Source organism: Crotalus tigris, unplaced genomic scaffold (genome assembly GCF_016545835.1).
Source record: "Crotalus tigris isolate CLP2741 ecotype Arizona unplaced genomic scaffold, ASM1654583v1 scf7180000018058.1502924, whole genome shotgun sequence".
Lineage (NCBI taxonomy): Eukaryota > Metazoa > Chordata > Lepidosauria > Squamata > Viperidae > Crotalus > Crotalus tigris.
In genome coordinates, this window is record NW_024096801.1 from 337,471 (window position 1) to 350,004 (window position 12,534).

The 12,534-nt window shown below is 38.6% G+C and overlaps 1 protein-coding gene across 1 annotated transcript in view; it reads right to left on the reverse strand.

Moving 5' to 3' along the window:
* The window catches only part of LOC120309752 (deleted in malignant brain tumors 1 protein-like), a 35,837-nt gene that overhangs the window by 16,512 nt on the left and 6,791 nt on the right, over positions 1-12,534 (reverse strand). The window contains exons 2-7 of the mRNA XM_039347281.1: positions 8,602-8,949; positions 6,683-6,988; positions 5,007-5,321; positions 2,997-3,302; positions 1,381-1,695; positions 445-750 (exon numbers count right to left, since the gene is read on the reverse strand). Coding sequence (XP_039203215.1) covers positions 445-750; positions 1,381-1,695; positions 2,997-3,302; positions 5,007-5,321; positions 6,683-6,988; positions 8,602-8,949 — 1,896 coding nt within the window. The remainder of the gene's footprint in view (positions 1-444; positions 751-1,380; positions 1,696-2,996; positions 3,303-5,006; positions 5,322-6,682; positions 6,989-8,601; positions 8,950-12,534) is intronic.

The following is a 12,534-nucleotide window of genomic DNA, read 5'->3' on the forward strand; positions in this document are numbered from 1 at the left end:
TTAGTCACTATGCCTTGCAAATGATTATGAGTATATATTAAGTGAACTATAAGAACTGTTGGTCATTTAACAAACCACATTTTTTAAAAAAAAAACAATATTTGTCTTTGTATGATGTGAGAATCTAGTAACTGAAAGACTCCAGCCTGGTTTAACAAACATCAGGATGAAGCTCTCTTCACCTTCTTTGATAGCTAGTTGATGCCCAGCCATGAGTTCATTTAAAATGTGTGAGAATTGCTGGTCTATCTTGAAACTACTTTCTTGGAGGTTAGCAAAAATGTTATTTCAAAACATTTTTATTTTTTATTTCCTCCATATGAAATGTCTTTTCTTTATAGATTTATGAACATTAGAATTTATATCCCAATACTCAGGCATAATAAATATCCCCAAAGCAATTGGAATGAATAAAATAAAAATCCAAAATCAGCTAAAACTAACCTGCACATTCCACCCCAGCATCTTCTTGGTGGTGGCAGTTGTTTGTTCCCCAAGTGCTTGCTTGGCATTCACTGAGGGAATTTTCTGTTCCTTGGCAGTTCACATCATCTAGCCATATTGGCCCTTTTCCCTGTCCAAAATATGCCTTTCTTCGGGCTTTCAAAGCAACACCACAGCCCATTTCCCTGCAGATCACCTCAGCATGCTTGATGTCCCAGCGGTCATCACACACAGTCCCCCACTGCTGGTCATGAAAGATCTCCACTCTTCCCGAACAGTGGCTTGAACCATTCACCAGTCGGAGTTCTGATGGGAAATAAAAGAGTGAAGAACCGCAGCATCATAAAATAAATTGCTCATAAGGTTTTTGAATATCTAACTGCTGGGCCATTTCACCTAAAGGGGAGGAATATAAGAAATAACAGCTTCTTGCTAGGAAGCATGGTTTTACTCCTCGTCCTCATTTTCCTTGTCTTCCTTATCTTTCTTGTCCTCCTTGTCCTCCTCGTCCTCTTCCTCCTCCTCATACTCCTCATCATCATCATGTCTAATTTTTGTTTTTCTCCACAAGGAAAAGCTTCTTGACCTTTTTTGCTTCCAGAAAACTTGGTTCTTGACATTTATAGAAGAGCCATTTTCAAGAAGCAGATTACTTACTTGAGATGAACAAACTCAGCCTTACTGAGGAAACAACATTATAATTTCAGTATATAAGAAATAGAAACACCAGGAGATAAGAAAGAACAAATACTAATTGAATAAACTGAATAAACATTTAAATCTTCTTCCAACCCAACAGCTACACCTGACCTTTGGATGGTGTGCCAAGAGCCAAAATATAAATGAGAAGTAAATGCAGAGCAAAGAAAAACAATGCTAACATTTTTTGGGTCAATCTCCTACCCCGTTATATATTTCCCCTCCCTAAGTGCACACCTGAACACATAGCACCAGCATCCTCTCCATGGTTGCAGTTGTGTTCTCCCCAGGATTTTAGACGACAGTCACGGAGAGAAGCTTCTGTTCCTTTACATTTGACATCATCCAGCCAAATGGGATCATTTCCTTTTCCATATTTTGCTCCTCGTGGGGCTGATAAAGCTATTCCGCAGCCCAGTTCCCTGCACACAACTTGGGCATTGGTGAGCTCCCAGCCATCGTCACAGACTGTTCCCCACTGTTGGTTGTGCAGCACTTCAACTCTCCCAGAGCAACGACTTGTGCCATTCACCAATCTGACTTCATTGGGATCTGAAATGATTAGAGTCAGCGTTACTTTCCCACTTCTCACAACAGCCTGAATGAAAATTAGGTAGAATCAACATAGGAATCTGGACCTAGAGTATATCTGACTTCATTTGTCACACTACGTCATAAAGTGCCTTGCTTGATTGTGATTTGTGAATGGTCAAGGATTAAACCATGATGTATTCTAACATAGTAAGTCATGATTGTGACATTGTTGGCTTCAACTGTTTCTTAGCATGCTGTGTCACCAGAAATGTGCAATTTGTCTATCATTTCCTGATTTACTCCTGATCAGTTTTATGCCCCACTCAATATTTTATTGAAGCCTAAAGGACAAGACAAAAAAAAACTGCTAAAAAGGAAGGAACTAGAAACTGACTAAACAAAATATTGATTTCTTGATCTGCCAGATTGTTTTCTTTTGTCTGGGTGTGCTCTTAAAGCAGTGGTTCTCAACCTTTTTATACGGCGACCCCCGGTCACATGGATGCGCCGCGCATGCCACACTCATGTGTGGCGCGCATGCGCGGCGGCGCCCCTGAGGGGGAAAAATGGCGGATCGCATTGTTTGGCGACCCCCGTAAAATGGTCGTTCGACCCCAAATGGGGTCGCGACCCATAGGTTGAGAACCGCTGTCTTAAAGCAAGCCATGGCTTAAAGGGATGCTTGAAAGCATGTGTTTTAAAACAATTTCTAAGCTCATCATTAGTGGCATCCATGGAGAGGGAAGAGGGCATCAATGGCATCCCAAACCGAGCCTACTCCTTTGGTATAGTATATGTGTTGACATGCACAAAGGACGGAGCTTGGAGAGTAATGCTGCAACTGCCATTTTGGTTGTTGTGATAATCTCTGCCCCATGTTGCTGCTCATTATAAGATTTCTTCCTTTTTTTTCACTGAGATTAAATAGCTCAGGTAATCTTTGATTGATTATGTGCTATGTAGTCATTGTTGACTTTTAATGGCAGGTGGTTGTTAGATACTTGCTTGTTCACATACCAATTTGGATCTCTCTCTCTCTCTCTCTTTCTTTCTTTCTTTCTTTCCAGAGGAGTCTAGTGAGAGACCATTTAGCTATTACTACTTTTAGGACTACTGACACAACTTTAAATTCTGCTATGATCTGCCTGCATGTCTGCCAAATATTTCTAACTTATTTCGAGGAATCATTCATTACCCTGAGCTGGGCCAAGCCATGTCAGTTTTATCCAGAAACTATGCCATGGTTGAACATCTGGCAACCAAATCATGAGTCTGATTTTGATCTGGGTTACTGATTACAACTTAAGTGACCAAATTACCTGAGCATTCCACACTTGTATCCCTGCTGTGGTCACAGCTATGCTCTCCCCAAGGTCTTTTTGGGCATTCATTCAAAAAAGCTTCTTTCCCTGTGCAGTTCACTCTGTCTAGCCAAATGGTTCCAGATCCTTGTCCAAACTGTGCTCCCCCAGTGGCCTTTAGGGCAGTTCCACACTCCAGTTCTCTGCACACCACATTGGCATCATTTAAATCCCAGTCCTCATCGCACACAGTCCCCCATTGCTTGTTGTGGTATACCTCAAGCCTTCCTGAGCAACGAGTGGATCCTTGTGATAGTCGAAGTTCTGATGGGACAAAAGAAGTAAGCAAAGCAGTATATCCTCTGATTACAATTTCCCAACTCTGAGGGGAAACATATTTACCAGGGGAAAACAAAAATATTATGTAAACTTTGTACACCTTTTAAAAATATAACCAGAAATCAGAAATCCCAAATCTTGGGATAGCAGAAAGGACCCTGTGAGCAAAATCACATCTGATTCTTATTTCACACTTCATCATTCTACCCTGACAGGAAAACAAATGTTATGTTGCCATGATCCATCTCCCATTCTCTTGACAAAAATACTTATCAAGAGAGGGGAAAGACTGCCTTATTTCACTGGCTTTTTCTCACAAGCATTCCTGAATGTTCTCTGAAATAAGAGGTGACAACTTCTTTATCTGCAAGTTACGTTTCAGAAATGTTTGCATATGGTATATCACAACAAGCCTCTGATAGATCAGTGTATTTTATTGTGCTATAATAATTTTCAGTACTATATTAATTATTTATTTTGACACGTTCTTCCAGCCTTTTTTTCCTCTTAATAAGGAAACAACTTGAAGGGCCTCTCAAAACCACACACCAGTTTTAGGCAACTTCTGCTTTCCTTTTTTTTTTTTTTTTTTACTTATTTCTTTAGCGTCTTTTTCTTACATTGAAACCACTTTGGGCTTACCTTTAAAGGAAAGCTGTTAAAATACAGGCAAATATAAACAAATAAATGCATAAATAGAAACAAAAAGTGAATTAACAAATAGATGTGTAACTATTAGGCAGTTTATTCATCCACTAAACCACAGGTCGGCAACCTGCGGCTCTTTGAGCCTTCCCCTGTGGCTCCCAGCCTCCTCTGCCATTTGCAGAGAGAGACAGAGACAGAGAGAGGCACTTGCGCTTCCCTGCTTCCCTGCTTCTCTGTCTCTCTCTGTCTCTGTGTTTGTGCATGCGTGTGTGTGTGTGTGTGTGTGTGTGTGTGTGTGTGTTCTCGGACAAGCTGAAAATCTTTTGGGGTGTGGCTCCCCCCTTTGCTGTGTCTCTGCAGGAAGCAGAAAGCAGGGAGGGCAGGAGAGAGCTAGCTAGCCCAGCTATGCTGACTCAGGAATTCTGGGAATTGAAGTCTATGAGTCATAAAAGACCAAGGTTGCCTATCTCTGAGCTTGTTGGAGAACAGCTTGAAGCCAGCTTGCCAGGTGAGCAGAAGATCGGGGAGGGGGGGAGAAAGAGAAAGAAAGAGAGGGAAGGAGAGAGGGGGGGAAGAAGACTGGCAGACCAAGGGCAGAAAGAAAGAGAGGGAGAGAAAGGGAGGGAGAGAGAGACACAGAGAGAGATCCTTTTGATATCTAAAATGAAGATAACACTGCATATATATGTGTGTGTATGTGTGTGTGTATGTGTATATGTGTGTGTGTGTGTGTGTGTGTGTGTATATTATATATATATATATATATATATATATATATATATATATATATATATATACTGTATATATATAAAAGGTAAAAAAGGATATATGCAGTGTTATCTTCATTTTAGATATCAAAAGGGTTTTGCGGCTCCCAATATTTTGTTTTTGGTAGGAAACGGGACCAAGTGGCTCTTTGAGTGTTTTGGGTTGCCTACCCCTGCACTAAACCATGAATTTATGAGATGTTTTCAAAAAAAGTGATATAAAAAAAAATCCCATACTCAGCTTCAGTCCAGGGTTTTCATAAAGGCTTCTTACCTGTACACACCACTCCAGAATCTTCCGAATGAGTGCAGTCATGTTCCCCCCATGCTTTTGCTGGACATTTGCTGATGGCTGTCTCTGACCCTGTGCAGTTCACACCATCCAGCCAGATAGGACCAGCTCCAGGGCCAAAACGAGAACCTCGTGGGGCCGACAGAGCATTCCCACAGCCTAAATACTGGCATACAACCTTGGCATCATCAAGGTCCCAGTCGTCATCACAAATAGTTCCCCAGAGTTTTTCATGCAAGATCTCAACTCTCCCTGAACAATGATTGGGGCCATTTGATAATCTGATCTCAGGTGGTTCTGAAGAAGAAAACATTGATAAAGAATGAACATTGCTAGAGATAATTTACTGCACAATTGCTTTTCTGCAATATACCAAGATTTCTTTTAACACTGTAGCCCTCATTGTGGTTGTACATGCAAATGAGTATGACATTCTAATGTGACATTCTAAGATGACTCCATTCTTATGGTTAATAGTCACTCCTATCCTTTTTTATATTTTAATAATAATTGCTTTCTAGTTTTATTAACTTTTATATTATTGATTTATTACTTGTACACTACCCAGAATGAGTTTTTCTGAGATGGGTGATCATATAAATTTGATAAATAAAATAGATATTATGAGCACCAGCCTATGTTTCATTCAAAAAGAGGAACTTTTCCTACTAATGGCTTAAACTGCTGACATGATGCCTCTCTCATCAACTACTCTGAGTAGTTTTGTAACCATTTTAAAGTTTCATAATGAAGATAATATGATATTTTAAAATGCATCATGCATCATATTTTTCTTTGCTATTCCAAGTGATCATTTATACATCATTCCCATTATAATTCCATACCTCTGTAGTTATTATGACCTTCAAGTACAAATGATCCATATTTTCATTTCCAGGTACAAATGCCCAGAAATATGAAAGCACACATACATGTGCAAAAATAAAAGGACTGATTATCTGAGTGGTATTTTTGGGGGGGAAATGTGTCAGAAAAGGGAAATTAATTTTTATTTGTCATAAAAAATAAACTTTGGTCATCCCCTTCTCTGCAGATTAAATATTCTCTTCCTCTAGGGTGTCTAAGAATATCACAGAACCTTGCTTTCAGAAGGTATAGTAGGAAATATAATGGATTTTCATAAGGAGATTGAGGGAAACAATACAGAAAGAAAGAAATAACATGTAAACAGCTCATTTGCCTCATCTTTAGTTTCTAGAGGACAGCAGCTCCCATGGAAGCTTTTTGATGTCATCCTTATAATTGGTGGATGACACTTCGAGAAAAAAGAAAGAGGGAAATTTGGTGGATCATTTATCTCTTTCAAGGAGACTTGGACTAATTTCCTATTATTTCCCTTCCGCATGGCAATAATTGCTATTTCCTTTTTTTTGGCTTTTTTATTTTTTGTATAAGATCCTTTCCCTTTATACCTGCTTTACATCTTTGAAAGAAAGGGATAGTGACATTTGGTAAGACAATTAATGAACGAGGAACACTCTTCAAAGAATGACTTTCATTAACAATCTGCTAAACTAATCCAATTTTGTGCTGGAATTTATTTCACAGATCCGGAATTTTAAAAAAATGATGGACAGAATAGACCACAAACAAGAACAGAATATACAATATTTCCTCCAACATTTTGTGATTATTACCTGCACACTCCACGCCAGCATCCTTACTGTGGCTACAACTGTGTTCTCTCATGATTTTTGGTGGACATTTTCTTAGACTGTCTTCTTCCCCTGTGCAGTTTACCTGATCCATCCAGATTGGACCAGTTCCTTGTCCAAATTTAGCTGCACCTGCTGTTGCTAATGCACTGCCACAGCCTACTTCCCGGCACACCACGTTGGCATCAGCTAAATCCCAGCCATTGTCACATATTGTTCCCCATCTTTGGTTAAACAACACCTCAACCCTGCCAGTACAAAGAGTCGAACCACCTGCCAGTCTCATCTCTGCATATAAAGAAAAAGAGAGAATAAAAAACTAATTTAATGCAGAGGACTCTAACATGGCAGCTATTCAGAGCAGCCATTCCTGGATTAAAAAGCAAGCGAAGAACATGTTTATAACTTGCAAACAAAAGCAGTCACAGCTTTAATGATACCAGAATTCTCACCTATTGGTAAATATTTGTGTGGGATCACCATCAACATACCCTAACAAAATGCATCATCTTTGTTTATTTCAACAGCATAGAATAGAAATCTATGTTTGTTTTATTTTTAATAGCTATGTTAACCTACTTTCTGGGAATTGGCTGAATTTTTTTAGAAACATATATGGACCAAATTACATGGCAAAGTAATAAATAAGTTGATGGTGGAAAGAAATGGTTTTGTTCACTTCAACTGAGCAGATACTGGGAGATTTTAAATTAGTTAAGAAAATTTCCCCTTTCCCATCCTTTATCTGCTATCTTTCCAGAATCTGATCCCATCTGAGGCTAGGTATTTTGGATTTCATTGAGTGTCATTCCATTTCCTTTCTCTCATGGAAGAAAATCCTATGTGAAAAATAAATTATACTTCTTGAAGATGGTGGTACTGTTTTGTCCTTTCTGACAGGGATCTGGCAAAGAAGATTGGAGTCCCTGCTACACAAAGAGCAACCATATTCTTCTTCTTTTATCAACCCTCCCCTTCTTAAATATAATGGTACTCAAACTTGATCAGTCTCAGGAGCTAAGTAGAATTAGACCCAATTAGTACAGGGATAGGGGACTATATGCGCAATCCAGAACTGTTAGATGGATTGAGATATCAAAATACCCACTCCAGAAAAAACAATGATCAACTATCTCTATAATTATGCCAGGCAAACTATGAAAAACAGAAATCAAGCTTAACTAGAAGATATATTTACAATTTTGAACTCTCATATTGGTTCATGAGGTTTTTGATGTTGCAGAAAGAGTTTAATGAGTTTAATTCCAAGGGATAGTTAAACTGTCCTCTTGTAATGTCCTAGAGCTATTCTATGCATATGCCTTTCCTTTGTTGTGGTAAACACTACTAATCATCATGTGAGAGAATGTTTTCACTGAAGTATGTACAATACAAATGTTCTGTAGTACATTATTGCTTGTGTTTATTATTCCAAAGATTCTATCCATTTACCTATTTTGTAGTGCATATGTGCATTTAACAGTTAGTTAATGCTCAAGTATTAGTAGGCTACAATAATTCCACCCATGCTGTGAAAAGCTTCACTTGTTGAAACCTTCGTATCAATCAGCTTTTATTTATTTATTTATTTATGAGACTTATATACCGCTTTAAGTGCAAGCACTCTCTAAGCGGTGTACACCAGTAAGCAATGTATATACATATGTTACATTGCGCCCAACAATCTGGGTCCTCATTTTACCTACCTCGGAAGAATGGAAGGCTGAGTCAACCTTGAGCCGGTGAGATTTGAACCGCTGACCTGCTGAACACAGTCAGCTAAAGTGGCCTGCAGTATTGCACTCTAACTGCTGCGCCACCTCAGCTACATGTAATGTAGCTTTTGTAATATATACATAGGCCATGCCAATTATGACACAACTCTCAATTGACAAACTCACCTGAGCACACAACACCAGCATCTTCTCCATGATGGCAATCATTGTCTCCCCAAGGTCTTGATGGGCATTGATTGAGGAAGCTCTCTGTCCCTACACATCGAACTTCATCCATCCAGATGCGACCAGTTCCGCGGCCAAAATGGGACTCCCTTAGTGCTAATATTGCACTTGCACAGCCCAGCTGCCGGCAGACAACACGGGCATCTTCTATGCCCCAACTATCATCACAAACAGTGCCCCACAACCCATTATGGAATACTTCCAGTCTCCCTACACAGCGACTTGTACCATTCACCAGACGAATCTCTATTGGCTGTGTAGCAGTTGGTTGGACAGTCCAAGCTATTCCTATGAAAGCAAAGTTTTACAGAGTGGATTAATAAGAGGAGGGGACAGGATAGGATGGATAAAAGAAAAGCTTCCATTATATAACTGCTTTGAGAACATAGCAACAGGGGAGAAAGAAGAAGAAGAAGATTTGAGAAGCACTTGCTGAATTAGAATAATATTGTTTTTTTTACTTCCATTCAGTCATGTCCAATTTTCAAAGACTACCTGGACAGGTTTCTGCAGTTCTCTGGACAAGATTTCACAAGTGGTTTGCCATTGTCTTCTCCACAGGGACAAGAGAAAGTGACTGACTCAGGGTCATCCGGCTGACTTTGTGCCTAAGGTGAAACCTAAACTAATGGTCTTTTCCAAAGCTTCTTTCTTTTCTTGAATGCAAATTTTACAACTTATGCTCTCAATCTTATTTCAAAATAAAATAGGTTGTTCAGGAATTTAAAGTAGACTAAGAAATCTATAATAATGGGATAGTTGATTAATTGAACAGATCCTGATATTTCTGGGATCTTTCTTTTTAAAAAATATTCTGTAGTTTACATCTATTTAGTACTGCTCTAAACAAGTTAAATAAATTATTAGGAACTGACCTATAATTGTTAAGAAATCTTTTAACACTAGCAAGATAGTAAGATGGAAATCATGTTTTCAAATTGATTAGAACTTATGAACTAAAACAAAGAATTATTGGTAGTCACCATTACTACTTTGCTTTGTTTAGTTTTATAAATATATTGAGTTTAATCTCAGAAGCATAAAGGATGCTTTATACATTTATCCCAAGACATTTTATCGCAGATCTTCATTTTGGAAAAAAAGAAACTTAATAGCACAAATGATGAAGAAATTGCTGAACTTGCATCCATCAAAAGGTTTCAGATTATTTGAAAAGGTCTCAATAAAATGGATTTTATAGCACATTATAATGATTAATTGATGTTATATAATCTACAACTGTATAGCCAATCTGCCTTCCCTTCCCTGCAACTTTATTCCAATTTAAATCTATGTTAGTTTAGTCCAGTGTTTCTCAACCTCAGCAACTTTAAGGCATATAGACTTCAACTCCCAGAATTCTCCAGGCAGAATGGGAATGGGAAATTCTGGGAATTCATGGCTGCCTGGAAAATTATGACAGCTGAAGTCCACACTCTTAAAGTTGCTGAGGTTGAAAAATACTGTTTTAACCACTCCATGTATCTCATAGGTGAGCTTAGTTCACAAAAAATATGGCTTTTAATAAGTTAGAAAGGGTGCTACCATACTCCTAAAAAACAAATAGTTTGGGGCAATTTTCTATTGTCAGAGTTGAAGATAAACTCAGTGGATGAAGTCTGTTCAGACTTGATAATCTAAGGTCTCTAATAGCTTTAAGGTGGTTAATAGGTGATTTCCTAAAGTGATAAGATGTTGAGCAGGGGTCTTCAAACTTGGCCTAAAAGCGCCAAGTGTGAAGACTCCTGAGGTAGAGATTTGCAAATTTCATGGCTTTTAAAAGGCTTTGCTCTTCTTGTGATCAAGAAGACTGATCTGATCGTTTCCTGGTGCTCAAACCCATGGAAAACCTGTCCTGAAGTCACTTCCTGAGCAGCAGCTGTTTTGAGCACATGTGGGTGATCTTCTTCACTATACAGAGAAGTGGCAAGGATTTGCTCTATTCACTGGTTTCTCAGCCTTTGCTGCAGTCACCAGCTTCACTTTGACAGAGCAGTACAGTATGTTGTTCTCCCTCTCTCCCCCTGAAGTCCTAAAATCTTCCTTTTTGGTAAGATTTGGATCAAAAATTGATTGTTTTTGTTTATTTGTGTATTTTTGAAATATTCTTTCATGACACTCAAAGGAAAAAAAGATTAGACAGCAAAATGTCCTTTTCTCAGTCAGAGCCATGCAAGGGAGAGATTCAAGGCCACCTGAATCTTGCTTATTCCTTCTTGCTTATTCCTGGACAAACCCTTGGCCCAAAATTTTTAATGATTTCCAGTCTCAAACTTTTCCAGTCCCAGAAAAATCTGGCTTGACAGGATGGTGATACTGTCATAGATAAAAACCATCTTTTTTCATCGGACCTGGAATGCCATCATAAGGATCATAAGATATTTTTCCCCTTTATCTTACATTAATTTGAGTTGGAGACTTCTTGATATCCACTGATAATATAATTAATGAATTCTAGTTTCAGAGGCAATGCTGTCTCTTATCACCTGGGGATAGGTGATAAGAGGGAATCCTATTAACCTTAAGAATACAGCAAGTAATTGAAAAGAAATAATCATGACAAAACTATTCTTAACACAAAAATTGAGCTACATTTCCTATACCTCTTCTCTTGAATATGACCCCCTAAATGTGCCTACTATAGATGATGGGATGTCAACAGCCAGGATTCAGATGATGATTCTGAATTTGAAGAAAAGGCCCCAGCAGAATCTATAGATGTTAGTCTCAGGAGACACAAAGTCAAGAGTCACCTGAGGCTGATCAAACACAGGTACCATCTGAAGAGCTGGAGTAGTTAGATGATGATGACATGAGGCCTCCGAGCACCTGCCTTTGGTGAGTAGAATAAAGAGCATAACAAAGACATTCTGTGAGGCTCCATGCCAAGCAAGGGAATACATCCCTTGAATAAAGGCAACTGGCTGCAGCCTGATTTAAGAGGCAGCCTTGACTCATGATCCCTTGTTGGAATCAACCAGTGTAATCTTCAGTTCCTGTGCGAGATTTGTTTGCATATTGCTCACCTCTGGACAGATTGATAACCCTGACATGGCTCTTGGAACTCTGACTGAATTTTGATTATTGTTCTATGAATTCTTGTTAAAAGCAAAACCACTTAGAAAGCTTCTTTCAGAGACTCTGTTTTGGTTCACAATTTTTGTCTGCTGTTATTTCCTTGATCTTGAGTAAACTGCTAATGTCTGAAGGTACAATTGAAACCAGAAGCAGGACATGAGCAAAAATTGTGAAAATGAATGAAGATATTGTCACTAAGCACACTGCTTGTCAGCCCTGTAAGACAGACTAGACCAAGAAATAGATTCCATTAAAGACTAATAAACTGCTTTCATTTAGATTGGGTACAGTAACATAATCCTGTACCTCTGTTGTTCCCTTTCTTCCCCTTTTATATACCTACGAATTAGGAAGGTGTCTGTCTGTGATTTTTTTATAATCCTCCCTCATTATTTGGATTTAAATATTATTTCTCTTTTTGTTGCTTTGTTAATGGATTTTCCCTCTCTTCTTCCAGATCATCCTCTTAGTCTCTGCACTATAATACAAGTCCCTATGTGCTCCAATTAATTGAACTATTTGCTGCCACTTAATCTGCCTCTTTCTCCTTTCCTCCTACAATTCATTCCTTGGAGACTGGAGAAAGAAAGAAAAAAAATAGATGCATTAAAATCTGGGAAGAAAGGAGAGAATTCAGTTATCTGAAAAGATTCTGTAGTATGCATTCATTTGAATGCATCTTTCAGAATTACTCCAATCTGCAACTCTTTTTAGGTTGAAAGAATACACTATACACAGGACTCTTGTTTCTAGTGATATAGCAAAGTTTGGCTTTTACTACTTTGTAGATCCTCA